The 16220-nt window shown below is 41.8% G+C and overlaps 1 protein-coding gene across 1 annotated transcript in view; it reads left to right on the top strand.

Annotated features, from left to right (window-relative positions):
- Nucleotides 1-12256: 12256 nt before the first annotated feature.
- LAMC1 (laminin subunit gamma 1) overlaps nucleotides 12257-16220 on the top strand; it is a 119160-nt gene continuing 115196 nt past the window's right edge. Inside the window, exon 1 of the mRNA XM_009240204.4 lies at nucleotides 12257-13791. Within this exon, the coding sequence (XP_009238479.3) occupies nucleotides 13377-13791 (415 nt within the window). The 5' untranslated portion in view covers nucleotides 12257-13376. The remainder of the gene's footprint in view (nucleotides 13792-16220) is intronic.

Below are 16220 nucleotides of genomic sequence, written 5' to 3'. Positions count from 1 at the left end.
GACCCCATCTATCGGGGAATCTGCCCCGATATTCACGTAGGTTCTTTTCTATTTTCCTTAAGCGTTAGCCAGCTTGAGAAATAAAGGGACAGAGTATAAAAGAGAGAAATTTAAAAGCTGGGCATCTGGGGGAGACATCACATGTCGGTAGGTTCCATGATGCCCCACAAGCTGCAAAAACCAGCGAGTTTTTATTAGGGATTTTCAAAGGGGAAGGAGCGTGCGAATAGGTGTGGGTCACAGACATCAAGTACTTTACAAGATAATAGAATATTACAAGGCAAATGGAGGCAGGGCGAGATCACAGGACCACAGGACTGAGGTGAAGTTAAAATTGCTAATGAAGTTTCGGGCACCATTGTCATTGATAACATCTTATGAGGAGACAGGGTTTTGAGATCAACCGGTCTGACCAAAATTTATTAGGCAGGAATTTCCTCTTCCTAATAAGCCTGGGAGCGCTATGGGAGACTGGGGTCTATTTCACCTCTGCAGTCTTGACCATAAGAGATGGGCACACCCGGGGGGCCAGTTCAGAGACCCACCCCCAAGCACGTATTCTCTTTCCCAGGGATGTTCCTTGCTGAGAAAAAGAATTCAGCGATATTTCTCCCATTTGCTTTTGAAAGAAGAGAAATATGGCTCTGTTCCACCCGGCTCACCGGTGGTCAGAATTTAAGGTTATCTCTCTTATTCCCTGAACAATTGCTGTTATCCTGTTCTTTTTTCAAAGTGCCCAGATTTCATATTGCTCAAACACACATGCTGTACAATTTGTGCAGTTAATGCAATTATCACATGGTCCTGAGGTGACATACATCCTCCTCAGCTGACAGGATTAAGAGATTAAAGTAAAGACAGGCATAGGAAATCACAAGGGTATTGATTGGGGAAGTGATAAGTGTCCATGAAATCTTTACAATTTATGTTTAGAGATTGCAGTAAAGACAGGCATAAGAAATTATAAAAGTATTAATTTGGGGAACTAATAAATGTCCATGAAATCTTCACAATCCACGTTCTTCTGCTGTGGCGTCCACTAGTCCCTCCATTTGGGGTCCCTGACTTCTTGCAACACCCATATAACCCTAATTGTCACCCAAAATCTCCCTCTCACAAATACCATCACATTAGGAGTTGGGGCTTTGATGTACGAATTTTGGAGGGGACAGAAACATTCAGTCCATAACAATAATTTGAAGTTCTTTTTTTTTTTTTTTTTCTTGAAGCACTTCTGGCTTCAAGAAGTGTTTAATAACATTTAAAAATTTTTTTAAAATTGGTTATTGCCATGGTGCCAATTTCCCGGGAGTTACTTTCATCTATCTATTTATTTATTTTTTGAGACAGAATCTCACTCTGTCAGCCAGGCTGGAGTGCAGTGGCACAATCTCGGCTCACTACAACATCTGCCTCCCTGGTTCAAGCGGTTCTCCTACCTCAGCCTCCTGAGTGAGTAGCTGCGATTACAGGCATGTACCACCATGCCCAGCTAATATTTGTATTATTAGCAGAGAAGCGGTTTCACCATGTTGGCCAGGCTGATCTCAAACTCCTGGCCTCAAGTGATCTGCCCACCTCGACCTCCCAAACTGCTGGGATTACAGGCATGAGTTCCCGGTCACGGAGTTACTTTTAAAAATATTTTGCTGATTTTCATGTCCCCAAATTTAGCAATTTGCTTTGATCTTGCTGAATGTTCATGGGCTGTTTATTTTGTGAAACACTAAGAAGAATTCTTTGAGGGTGATCATTTTATTTTTCTGCTTAAAGTTTCAAAACCTATGAAATATTTTTTGTTTACTTGCCTTATGTAGTGATTATACTGAATTCCTGCTTTATAGGCTGGATTATTTTCTTCGCTAAAGCTGCAATGATGTCACAGAATTCTTTTCTATTCAGATTGTCCTTTTCACAACTCATTCCAGAACAAGTGATCAATGCTTCTATTAGCACAAATGTTCAGATGCTATTAAAAATAAGACAAGGGTGCTTTATGCCTGAAAAATTCTGTGGATGCTCATACAAACTGGACATCCAAAAAGTCATCCAGCTCTTTGAATGAAAATGTCATTCTTGTATTCAGTGAGTTCTCTGATGTCAAATTAGTTCCTGGAATGACCTTTCCATAAATTCAGTTTGAATCAGTAGCAATCCTTGCTTTGGAAAAGCATATCCTGTGTGGATAACAAATGGATATAGTGAACATACACCAAAGACAAGAGGTGAAAGGTTAATAGGAAATTATCATTACTGCAGTAAAAAAATGATTGGATAAAGGATTTAAAGTCTTATACCTGGCACACTAACATTTTAAAAATTTTTTAAAAACTGAAAAAGAAATTTTTTGAGACAGGGTCTCACTCTGTTGCCCAGGCTGGAGTGCAGTGGCACAATCTTGGCTCACTGCAACCTTTCCTTCCCAGGCTCAAGCAATCCTCCCACCTTAGCTTTCCAAGTAGCTGAGACTACAGGCATGTGCCACTATGCCCAGCTATTTTGTTTGTTTGTTTGTTTGTATTTTTAGTAGAGACTGGGTCTTGCCATGTCGCCCAGGCTGGTCTCAGACTCCTGGACTCATCTGATCCACCCAATTCGGCCTCCCAAAGTGCTAGGATTACAGGTGTGAGCCACTTTCCATTACAATTGAAGGACTGTGTAATTTGCTGAACAGTTTTTAAAATGTGATGTATGCGGAGAGGATTCTTTGGCTTTGCTGCCAGTAAGCTTACTTGAGTATGGCCATCCTGTCTCTGGACTTGGATAAAAATGGACCCTTTTTTCCTTCCTGTGGAACTAACATTGAATAAGCCTTGTCTCTACAGCATATTTATGAAGTCTTTGAGTGGTTTAACATTAAAGTTTAAGTTTTAACTTTAATAATTCAGATTGCAGCCAAGGAAGAAATAATCTGTGTGCATAAATTAATGGAAATTGAATTTTTATTTCCCTGAGCTGATCTTATCTACAACAGTGATTCATTTTTGCCACAGAATACAAACTGAGAATACATGTATTTTTATTTAATGATATTTATCAACATTATTGTTTGTAGGTTATTTCTATTATGCCTATAAATTATGTTTTTACATTTTTAAAATTCAAAAAAACTTTATGAAGATATTATTTATTAGCAAAACATCCATTCAAAGATTAATGTTTTGTTATTTCGGACATAAATATCATACCTAGGTGAATGTTAATTTGTGACTGATAGTATGACAACATACACATGAACCGATGTTTGACACTTGCTGTGTCTTTGGTAAGTCAATATAATTTGAGAGGCAGTGTTATGTAATGGTGAAGACAGAGACTGCAGCCAGACTGCCCGTGTCTGAATCTCAGCTCTGCCACTTATTAGCAGTATAATCCTAAGTTACTAAATCTTCCTATGCCTCTGTTTTCTCACCTATAAAATGGGATGATACTAAAACTATATATCTCATAGGATTATTGCAATGATTAAATGAGTTAACATACACTGAGCACTTAAAATGTCATTGCTACAAACTCCAAATAAGTATTTGTTATTGTTGTACATAAGGGGTAAGAACATTGACTCTAATGTCAGACATCCCCAGTTTGAATCCAGCCTTCACCAGCAGCTGAATGACCTCGGAGAAGCTACTTAAAATCACAGCACTTTAGTTTCTTCATCTGAAAATGGGGATAATAACAAATACGAGCACTAACTAAAATAATAGAGGCAAAAGTCATAGAAGAGTGCCCAACATATAGTAAGTGGTGAGTGAATATTAGCTATGGGTATTATTTTCACATTAGAGAGACTAAATTATATATATCTCTCCTAAATATCAAACGCAGTGTGAAATGGTAAGTATGCTATCAAATGAAAAATATTATTTCCTGTTTCACTAGCTTGGAGAATAACTTAAGGTCACATATTTTTAGTAGTAATATGACTCCAAATATCTATCCTGCTTATTATAAGAATGTCTTTCCTTTTTTAGGTCCCCATATCATGGTAAGTCCAGGAACCAGGGGTTGTTACTCAATTTCAAGGCATTGATTCTGATTATTCTTTTTTGCCAGTGAAAGACCATTGCTACTTCTACAGTAGCTCCTCAGAGTAGTGGGTCAAACAGGTTCTGGTGCCAGCCCTCCTTTTCCAATTTGTTCAAACCACTGAGCCTTTCTTCTCATCTCTCTAAAGCACAGCTAGGACAGACTCTATGATCCATGCAAGGAAGAAAATCAAGGTCCCAGTTATTTACTTTTAAATAACAATATATAGTAATAACAAACAGTATACTAAGAAAGATAACTAGAAAATCTCCTAATGTTTGGAAATTAAGCAACACATATAAGTAACCTATAGGCTAAAATAGAAACTGTAACCAAAATTAGAAAATATTTTGAACTGAAATAATAATAATAAGCCACATCAAAAGTCATGAGATGTGGCCAGGTGCGGTGGCTTATGCCTGTAATCCCAGCACCTTGGGAGGCTGAGGTTGGCAGATCACTTTGAGGCCAGGGGTTTGAGACCAGCCTGGCCAACATGGTGAGACCTTGTCTCTACTAAAAATATAAAAAATTAGCCGGGCATGGTGGCACGCACCTATAATCCCAGCTACTTGGGAGGCTGAGGCATGAGAACTGCTTGAACCTGGGAGGTGGAGGTTGCAGTGAGCTGAGATCATGCCACTGCACTCCACCCTGGAGGACAGAGAGAGATTCTGTGTCAAAAAAAATAAAAATAAAAAAGTAATGAGATGCAGCTAAAGTGGTGTTTAGAGGGAAATCTATATCCTTTAACATGTGTTAGGAAAAAATGGCTGAAATTCATTATCTAGGATTTCATCTCAATAGGTTAGAATATGACATCCATTGTTTAGCTCCCACTTATAAGTGAGTACGTGTGGTATTTGATTTTCTGTTTCTGCATTAATTCACTAGGATAATGGCCTCTAGCTGCATCCACGCTGCTGCAGAGGACATGATTTTGTTCTTTTTTATGGTTGTGTAGTATTCCATAGTGTACACACACCATATTTTCTTTATCCAATCCATCGTTAATGGACACTTAGGTTGATTTCATGCCTTTACTATCATGATTAGTGCTGTGATAAACATATTAGTGCAGATGTCTTTTTGATAAAACTATTTATTTTCCTTTGAGTGGATACCCAGTAGTGGGATTTCTGGGTTGCATGGTAGTTCTATTTTTAATTCTTTAAGAAATCTCCATAATATGTTCTATGGAGATTTAACTAACTTACATTCCCATCAACACTTTTGCTTATGTTTGAATTTTTTCATAATAAAAATTTCAAAAGGAGAAACACTATTAAAGAGGGAAAAGGCAAACCACAAAGAAGACATTTGCAACACATAGCACCAGAAAAGGGGACTATATCCAAAACATGTAAAGAATCCCTACAAATCAATAAGAAAGAGAAAGACAACTCAATAGAATAATTAGCAAAAACATAAAGTGGCACAAAACAAGATACCCAAATGGTTAATAAATATATGAAAAGGAGGCCAGTTGAATTAGTAATCAAGGAATTAGAAATTAAACCCACCAATTACATAGTACACATCCAATAATACACATAATTTATCTTTTGTGCAAATATGTACATAAACTGGAGTTAGAGTACCTCAAGTTCTGTGCCAATATCAAAATAACATTAGCCTAGAATAGCTACAATTTAAAACACTTGAAAATACCAAGTATGGTTGAGAATGTGGTGAAACAGCAACTTTTTTTTTTTTTTTTTTTTGAGACGGAGTCTCGCTCTTTCGCCCAGGTCATACTGCAGTGGAGCTATCTTGGCTCATTGCAAGCTCCACCTCCCGGGTTCACGCCATTCTCCTGCCTCAGCCTCCCGAGTAGCTAGGACTACAGGCGCCCGCCACCGCGACCGGCTAATTTTTTGTATTTTTAGTAGAGACGGGGTTTCACCACATTAGCCAAGATGGTCTCAATCTTCTGACCTCCTGATCCACCCGTCTTGGCCTCCCAAAGTGCTGGGATTACAGGCGTGAGCCACCGAGCCCGGCTGAAACAGCAACTCTTGTATGCAGCGGATTGGAGCGAATATTGGTACAATTAATTTGGAAAACAGTTTGGTAGTGTCTACCAAATTTGAATATATGCCTACCCCTATGACCCAACAATTCCACTCCTAGGTATATACCCATCAAAAATATGTGCGTGTAAAAAATGTGTCTGCAAAAGACAAGTAAGAATGTTGATAATAACATAGTAACATTCTTCAGAATAGTTTCAAACTGGAAACTACTGAAATGTCCAACAACAGTAAAATGAATAAATAAATTGTAGTGTATTTATACAATATTATAGCATACAACAAAGAAAAATAAGGAATTTTTGCACATACATCAATTGACATGTCAAAACCTAATATTGACCAAAAGAAGCCATTCCCACACAACGTACAATGGACAGGGCTTTGGGGTTAGGGTAATATTTCATTTCTAGACCTGGGTAGTGATCACAGGTGCATGGGCTTTGTGATTCCCTCATCCGACTTTCAAACTATACCCTTGGGTTTTGTGTATTTTTCTATATCTACACTGAATTTCAATAAAAGTTGTCTATTACAACAAAAGAATGATATTAACTAGGAGAGAGTTCTGATAAATGAAAAAGCCATTTACTGCATAGAATTACGGGGGAAATGTTTTAAAATCTTGCTTTAATTTGGTTGTTACAATAAACACAATTTGGGTGGGAAGAAAAAGTAATTAACATTTGCTCAAATACAGATATGAACTAGAGATGGAGGCCATTAAGTTCTGTGCCAGGACCATAATAATTTCAGCTGGAAATTTTCTTTAAAGCTGGTGTTATAACATTCCACCACAGCCCAAAAAAAAATCTTACTCAAAGAGCTGTGAACTTCTAATTTTGAACAATATAACTTCTAGGCACACCCTCCAAAAAAATCTGTTGCAATACATACCAACGTAATGGAATGAGGTAATAAACTATTTAATATAAGGCAATTAAATTCTGGGGGAAACTACCAATAATAATAGTTCTGGTTTTAAAAGAATTACTCGGTCGGGTGCAGTGGCTCATGCCTGTAGTCCCAGCACTTTGGGAAGCTGAAGGGGGTGGATCACGAGGTCAGGTGTTCAAGATCAGCCTGGCCAAGATGGTGAAACCCCGACTCTACTAAGAACTACAAAAATTAGCTGGGTGCAGTGGCAGGTGCCCAGCTACTCAGGAGGCTGAGGCAGGAGAATTGCTTGAACCTGGGCAGCAGAGATTGCAGTGAGCCAAGATCGCGCCACTGCACTCCAGCCTGGGCGACACAGTGAGACTCCATCTCAAAAAAAAAAAAAAAAAAAATTACCCTTTCTTTCTAAGAGTAATCAGTTGATCTTGTCAGGGTCAACAACTTATTAAGGAAATTCTGAGTTCCCATGACAAAACCATGTTATCTACACATAAAAGATTATTTATCTCTATTCTTTATAGTGGGATACAGTTCGCATTTGGTTAGTGGAATAATAAGATTTTTGAGATTTGAAGTTCTCTCTTTTCTTCATGGGAAAATTTTGGGTAGGGGTGAGGTTGGTCTTTGCTACTCATTTTTGGAAATACTTCCTTTTTTATTGTACTTGTATATTGTTATAAATAAAATTCTGGTTTAAATATTATGAATTATGGATGTGTCCTTTTGTCTCTCTTTTAAAACTAGTATCATGATATAAAGATAGTTTGCATTGAATGCATGGGTAAAAACAGGGGAACCCTTATACACTGCTGGTGGGAATGTAAACAAGTACAGTCATTATGGAGAACAGTATTGAGGTTCTTCAAAGAACTACAAATAGAACTATCATATGATCCGGCAATCCCACTACTGGATATATATTCAAAGAAAGGAAATCAGTACACCAAAGATATATCTGTTCCCTAAGTTTACTGCAACATTACAACAGCTAAGATATGGAACCTACCTACCTGTCTGTCAACAGATGAATGAATAAAGAAAATGTGGTATACACACACAGTCACACACAATGGAATACTATTCAATCATTAAAAAGAATGAAATTCTGTCATTCATAGCAACATGGATGAGCCTAGAGGACATTATGTTAAGTGAAATAAGCCAGGAACAGAAAGACAAATACCACATGTTCTCACTCATATGTGGAAGCTAAAAAAGTTAATCTTGTAGAAGTAGAGAGCAGAATAGTGGTTACTAGAGGCTGGGAAAGGTAGTTGGGATGGGGGATAGATGCAGATTGGTTAAAATATATAAAATTACAGCTAGTTAGGAGAAATAAATTCTAGTGTTCCACATAGCACTATAGGCTGACTATAGTTAAAAATAATTTATTAGATATTTTTAAATAGCTAGAGGAGAGGATATTGAATGTTCTTAACACAAAGAAATGATGACTGGGCACTATGGCTCACACCCGTAATCCCAGCCCTTCGGGAGGCCAAGGCAGGAGGATCGCTTGAGCTCAGAAGTTCAAGACCAGCCTGGGCAACAAGGTGAGACCACATCTTTACTAAAATTAAAAAAAAATTAGTCGGGCATGGTGGCCCATGCCTGTGGTCCCAGCTACTTGGGAGGCTGAGGTGGGAAGATTGCTTGAGCCCTGGAGTTGGAAGCTGCAGTGAGCTGTGTTTGTGCCACTGCACTCCAGGGTGGGTGACTTAAAAAAAAAAAGATAGATGTTTGAGGTGACATACACGCAAATCACGCTCATTTGATGAATATACACTGTATGTATCAAAACATCATTATGTACTCCATAAATATGTATGATTATTATTAGAAAAGTAAATCTTTTTTCAAAACAAAGGAGTTTGGGCAATTCTGTTAAAAAAAAAAAAAGAATTGGGTGCATGGGGCTGGGTGGGAAGGAAGGGTTTTACTTCATACAAGAGGAATCCTGTCTTTACCTGAGCTCGCCACGAAAGATACCTTATCTTGTTTTGCTTGGATTTGTACCAAGGACCTAGGCAGGATCTATAAACCTAACACAAAGCATCATGTGTAGTCATTGTAACTTTGAAGATGGATATTGTCATTCTCTTCCAGTATCACATTAATTTTTACCTAATTTTAAATTCTTATTTGATAACCTAAAAACCTTGGAAATATGAGAACGCTCTTCCCTTATCCTCTTTCCTATCATGACGCTGACATAACAGAAAAGGAAACAGCATTGGTCAGGGAGCCAGAAAGAGCAGGTTCCTGGCCTGACTTTCCTCCTACTTGTCTACAGAGGTTACTTAACCTATTTGAACCTTAATTTCTTCAGCTCTGCATAGGTGATAACATTCTTTGCTTCAGTGTAATTTTGAAAAGTGTAACATAGAATGTAAATATAGGCTAACATTGTCAATCATTATTAATAATTATTATGTTTAGGTTGCATTTCTAAATATAAAAAGATAAAGCATATAGTATAGTGATGCTTAGGCTTGGGAAGAATACAAGGAAATGAGGTCAGAAAGAATAAGGACTGGAAAAATAAGTGCGTTGGTAATTATAAAAATATAAAAAATCACAAAGTTGCAATGGAAAGGTCAATGCAAACTTTTAAATTATTTTTCTAATTATATCACACATTCTAAATCCTGCTGTAGTAGACATCTGTTGTTTTTTCTGCCTTGTAACCTGCCCTCTTCTGGCAACAGCAAGCTTTCCTTTCAATTGCTTTTCCCATATTCCATGGTTTTCTGGTGGGCTGCCAAACACCACACACGGTATTCTATTTACCTAGCTTTAGGGGTATGCCAGGTGACCAAAGCCAAGCCAATCAGCATCCTTCCTTGAAATTATTTATATAGATTATGAAGGGAGAAATCTCTTTTCTCTGGACTTTCAAATTTTTTTTTTCTTTAATTGGAGCTCTCTTGCCTGTACAATAAACAATAAAAAACTACATTTCCTCATCCTGCCTTTGTTGCTGCATAGAGACACTGATGACTGGGCACTAAGATCATCTTTTGAGGGACCTGAATAAAATTTTTCTCATCCCTTCACATTTTTCTTCTAAGTACCATGTCTGGTAGATAATGAAACTCCCCTCCCTCCCCCCCATCCCTCCTTTTTCTTTCTCTCTCTTTCTCTCTTTCAGATAATAGAATTCCTCTCTCTCTTTCTTTCCTTTTTTTTTTTTGAGACAGAGTCTCACTCTGTCGCCTAGGCTGGAGTACAGTGGCGCAATCTCACTCATTGCAACCTCCGCCTCCTGGGTTCAGGCAATTCTCCCGCCTCAGCCTCCCGAGTAGCTGGGATTACAGGCATGCGACACAACGCCGGGATGATTTTTTTTTTTTGAGACAGAGTCTTGCTCTGTCGCCCAGGTTGGAGTGCAGTGGCGCGATCTTGGCTCACTGCAACCTCTGCCTCCCTGGTTCAAGGGATTCTCCTGCCTCAGCTGCCCGAGTAGCTGGGATTACAGGCACGCGCCACCACGCCTAGCTAATTTTTGTATTTTTTTAGTAGAGTTGGGGTTTCACCACGTTGGCTAGGCTGGTCTGGAACTCTTTACTTCAAGTAATCCACCCGCCTCGGCCTTCCAAAGTGCTAGGATTACAGGCGTGAGCCAACGACCCCAGCCGGCCTGGCTAATTTTTGTAATTTTAGTAGAGTCAGGGTTTCACCATATTGGCTAGGCTGGTCTCGAACTCCTGGCCTCAAGCAATCCCCTGCCTCGGCTTCCCAAAATGCTGGAATTACAGGCGTGAGCCACCGCGCCTGGCTGATAATGAAATTTCTAAGCACTTAAGAACATGCATTCAAAAGACTGGAGTTTTTTGAAAAACAGGGTAACCTGCAGTAAAAGAAAATCTTACACACTTTCACTTTTTTTCTTTAAATACTAAGTCTATTTAGTAGACTGTGGCATCTCTAGGTGGCTAAAATAATTTGTCGATAACATCAAACATCTAGTTAGTGTTCAAATTTCTCAAATTGTCTTAAAAATTTTGTTTTAACCGTTGATTTGTTTGAATCAAGATCCAAATAACGGAGCAAAATTTTTATCATCAAGCCCACTGGCTGGTTACACTTTACCTCTTTTCAAAATAGATGTTTGTCACTGTGACACATTTCCATAAGCAAGAGAATTGAGAGATTAATTCAAGGTCTCTTTATGTGCTTTACAAATATCAGATAGGCTCTGGTAATTAAGTTACGGAAAATTCGCATAAGTAATATCTTGATGTTAATCTTGGACATTAGGACTCAAAAGGCAGCAATGACAAACCCATTTATGTTGATTTCACAGCCTTTGGGGGTCTCCTTGTCTTTATTTTGATTGTTGGAAACAGAGACCCACGCTTTGGCCACTATATAATGAAGTACTAAAAATGTATAATAATGCAAATTCACTAATATGTTTATTATATATTACAGATTATTACATATTACAGATTATTACAAATCTGTAGCTTTATTTACAACTGACATCCTTATTTTTGTCCTATATGCCCACGTTTGTTCTCAAGTACAACGAAGGACTGAGAGAGCATATAATCCCCTCTAGGTGTAAATGAACGTATTTATTTTGCTTCAACTCATGTATGAAAGGATTAAAAAATTATTAGTCCCCACAACTTAATTCTCCCAAAGAGAAGGTGCCAAGAATGAGGCACCCTTAGCCATGCATAATCTCCACCCATCCCATCAAATAAACGGAACAGTGATGAACATAACTTGCTAAGTAAGCTCAGCGGTGTAACAAGTCCCTAGATTCCCCTCCCTTCTTCATCCTACCAGAACATTATCCTTAAGGTTTTCCTTATCAGTAGTCTGCGTCTAACTAACCCTAACTATCCAGTCACCTAACATATACTTATTTCCTTGTTTCAGATTCCCATTATGCCTATCTTAATGGGACAACTGGGTCCGAAACTATGCATGTGTTTGTTTTGTTTTTGCGGTGTACTTATTATCCGCACCTTACCATCAAGTTCCTGAAAAGCTAGAACAAAACAAATCCGTGTCATTCACTATGTGCATCCTCTCTGCTTGGGGACGCCAAGGGTTTCAAGCTGCTGCCTCCCTGCCCTGGTCTCTGCTTGCCGTATCAGCACTGGGTAAGCGCCCAGGTTCTGCTCCGGGACTAAAACTCATGATTTTCTGGCTCAGGTTCTGTGAACTGAGTCATTCTGGCACTGAGAATATTCCGTGACTCAGCAGGCCCGAAAAGGAGGATGTCAGAATCCACATAATTTCGAGTCTTTTAAAGGCAAGCCGAGGAACACAAACAACACAGTGGAAGAATTTCGCAGTGGGTCGTGCGTACCCAAGGGAAAAATTCATTCCATTCCCAGCCTTTTCACTTCCTTCCTTGCCCCGGTAAAACGACTAGTTACACTTTAAATCAGCGGCAGGAAATCGCTTCACGAAACTCATCTGGCTGCTGCGACCAGGCCCTTCCGATTCTCCAGGGACCGTGTCGGCCCCCTGAACGCGCCGGGACCTCTGTTCGGGAGGGGCTGGAGCGGGGCCCCGGGCAGCAGCGGGCGCTCCCGGTTGGAACCCATACCTGGCTGGGTGGGGACCCTCTTGCCGCAGCCCAAATTGGCGCGAGGCCTCAGGGACGACCCCGAGCGACCTCCTGACCCGGCATCGCCCCTCTAAGGCGCCCTCCCCGGACTCCTCCTGCAACCCGGAGTCTCCCAGGCCGCGGAACCCGAGGACCCCAGCGACTCCCGCGCGGGGAGCGGGTCTGCGAGGCCGCCCTTCCCTCCCGGCATGCACCACCCAGCCGCCCTCCCCTCCCCTCCCCTGCCCTGCTCTCCCCTGCTGTCCCCTGCTCTCCCCTCCCCCAACCCCCTCCCCGGATCCCCGCCCACCTCGCGCGCCCCTCCCCCCGGGTCGCGCGCCGCGGGCCCGAGCGCGAGGCGCCGCTGCTCCCGCCCCCGCTGCCTCCTGGAGTCGCCGGGGCGGACGCGCAGTCCATGGGGCGCGGAGGGCCGGGGAGTTGCCTCAGGGGCCGCAGGAGTTGCTGAGAGGACACAGGGTTGGGCTTCTCCTCGCCCAGACCCCACCCCACCCTGCCGACCCCACCCCCTGCTCCTTCCTCCCCGGGGGCGCGCACTCGGGCACGCGCTCGGAAGTCGGGGGTCGGCGCGGAGTGCAGGCTGCTCCCGGGGTAGGTGAGGGAAGCGCGGAGGCGGCGCGCGGGGGCAGTGGTCGGCTAGCAGCGCGGTCCTCGCTAGGGGCGCCCACCCGTCAATCTCTCCTGCACTAGCCGCCGCCACCGCCCGCGCCGGAGTCAGGCCCCTGGGCCCCCAGGCTCAAGCAGCGGAGCGGCCTCCGGGGGACGCCGCTAGGCGAGAGGAACGCGCCGGTGCCCTTGCCTTCGCCGTGACCCAGCGTGCGGACGGCGGGATGAGGGGGAGCCATCGGGCCGCGCCGGCCGTGCGGCCCCGGGGGCGGCTCTGGCCCGTGCTGGCCGTGCTGGCGGCCGCCGCGGCGGGCTGTGCCCAGGCAGCCATGGACGAGTGCACGGACGAGGGCGGGCGGCCGCAGCGCTGCATGCCCGAGTTCGTCAACGCCGCCTTCAACGTGACTGTGGTGGCCACCAACACGTGTGGGACTCCGCCCGAGGAATACTGTGTGCAGACCGGGGTGACCGGGGTCACCAAGTCCTGTCACCTGTGCGACGCCGGGCAGCCCCACCTGCAGCACGGGGCAGCCTTCCTGACCGACTACAACAACCAGGCCGACACCACCTGGTGGCAAAGCCAGACCATGCTGGCCGGGGTGCAGTACCCCAGCTCCATCAACCTCACGCTGCACCTGGGTAAGCGGTGACAGCCCCGTCCCCTGCTACTGCTCGCCAGCAGCTCAGCTCCCGGACCGGCTCCGTCCCAGTGGCCGGCCTCACGGGCGCAGACAGCCGCGTGTTTGCTCTCTGTTCCCCGGCATGGGCCACACAGAAACTCCTTTCTCCAACTTCTTAAATAGATCTCGCTTTTAACATCCCGTGAGGGGCAGGATGTCCGCACGAATCTCTCTGCTTTCCTGTTCTTTCTGACTTAACGGGATTCTGGCTCTCTGATTATTCTGCATTTCGCCTGTTAGGATTGTGATTCCCCCCTTTTTTTTCTGAAGTGTTAATCAGAAACTCCCATCCCCACTTTTCTCTTTGCTAGCAAGGTCATCACAGCGCATTCTTGGATCGGAAACAAGAAGGTCCGCCTTAAACACTTTCGCCTTTAAAATGTTTAGATGTCCTTCCAGGGCTGAGGGTGATTGCTCTGTTGAGTTAAGGGGGAATTTGAGGGGAGCAAATGCCTTCGCTGCCTATATTGCCTATGTGTAATTAAAACATAAATTCACTTTTGAGGTTATTGTTCTTTATAGCTGCTCAGCCTTAATTAAGAGCCACAAAGCGATTTGACTGCTAATCCTGGTGCAGAATAAACAAAAGGAAGTGCACTCACTGTAATTGCTGGGCATAGCCTTGTCCCTGGGTAAAAAGGCTCTCCTTTACTGTCTTCCCTTTTGCTTTCATTCAAAGCAAGTGTAGAAACACGTGTAAGTGATCTTTCAGAAATCAGGAAAGGGATGTGTAGAAAACTTCATGGCAGGGCAGTGGATTGAGGATGGACATGTGTATCTGGAAGCACCAAAAATAATGTTCGATGTAGCTAAGGTTTTCTTCATCATTGAGATATGTAAATAGGCAGAAAGTTTCATTATTGTGTTTAACAGGAATCGATGTGTGAGAAACTGACGTTTGACTTAGCACTTCACTCCCCATTGCCTTGGAAGGCTTGATTATTACCAGTAGCTGGTACTGATGAACTTCCAGAGAGAACAGACTGCCCCAAGCCATTCTTCTGTCAAGGGAGGGTAATTCTGTGAGGCTAATATCACTTAGGGGTGTTGGAAAGGAACATGTTGTAGGCAAATGGTTCTTTTGATCATGATTTTACTGCTCTCCGGTACACTAAACTTTATGTAAGTATCAGGATTCCAGAGAAAGAATTGGACTTAACAAAAAGTACTTTGAAAAGTGGGATTAAATTATTGTGTGTGGAATAAGTATTAGAAAAGCAGAATTATTTACCATCTTGTTTGCAGTTAAGTCATTAAACAAATGAAACATTTTGAAAATAATTTCATAAAATGATACTGTGAGGTATCTGTTTTTCAGGGATTGAAGAAGTAAAGTGCACGGAGTTCAGTTTTTTAAAGGTGCCTTTCTAAAGACATAGCTAGTGACCGAGGATTTCCTAACATCTGTGAGATTGCTCTTTATTGTCTCCTGTTATATTTTTTAAGTTGGCCAAAATTATTTTTGAAATTTGTATCTAAGTATTTCTGTTTAACTTTTGACTTGTTAAAGTTTGTGTTCAAGTTTGAATACTCTTGAAGTCTTATTTTTTTCATCTTCAGATTTTAAAATTTTCAAAGAAAAGGCGTTGCCTGATGTCTCAAATCTCAGATGCCTGAAATTCAATTGACAATTACTGAACAACAGTCTCTTATTTACATAAAGGTGGGGTTGTCAATCTTGGCTCTCAGAATTTTCTCGTATAGGCACTGTGTAGCTAAAGGTTATTTAAGGTGATTTCAGAGGTAGATAGATTACTCAGTGATTACTAGCCTGTTGCAAAGATAATGTGGTAGAGTAACCCGGTATCAGTTAAGTTAGATTGCTCCCACTGGGAGGCAGATATGTTAACTTTGGGTCATGGTTGATTAAAAGGTCAAAAGAGATCTTAGAGTTTACCTCTAACATCACTTTTTACTATAAAATGTTTTATGCTTGGACTTGGTTTTGCTGAAATTTTCCTCAACTTTTGGTAATATTCTTGCTAAATGAAATTCATAAAGCTATGAGTTTAAAACTTGTAAGTTAAAAGTTATTTTCTTACAAGCATTGTGATTAACTGTAAAAATACGTACTTTAAACTTTTAGTTTAAACCAACTTGACTAGGATACTTGACTTGTTCTTGGATGAGAAATGACATCCTGGAAGAAATCATGCATAGTGGAGGAGGTGGGAAGGGAGAAAGGTTTGTGTGTAGTGAGGTTGAGGTTTCTCTTTCTGTCCCCCCCATCTTAATGGCAAGGTTATATGTATACATGTATGTTTTGATCAACAATTTATGACAAGTAGGCAAGGTGTTATATGTCACTGTGTGTTTTGATGTTCAGCATATTCACTCCCCAACTCCAGTTACTCCATGGGCTGTAGCTAACTAATTATTTCCCATGAA

The sequence above is a fragment of the Pongo abelii genome, chromosome 1, assembly GCF_028885655.2.
Source record: "Pongo abelii isolate AG06213 chromosome 1, NHGRI_mPonAbe1-v2.0_pri, whole genome shotgun sequence".
NCBI classification, from domain to species: domain Eukaryota; kingdom Metazoa; phylum Chordata; class Mammalia; order Primates; family Hominidae; genus Pongo; species Pongo abelii.
Note: the sequence above shows the minus strand (reverse complement) of the source record. Positions and strands in the feature narration are given on the sequence as shown.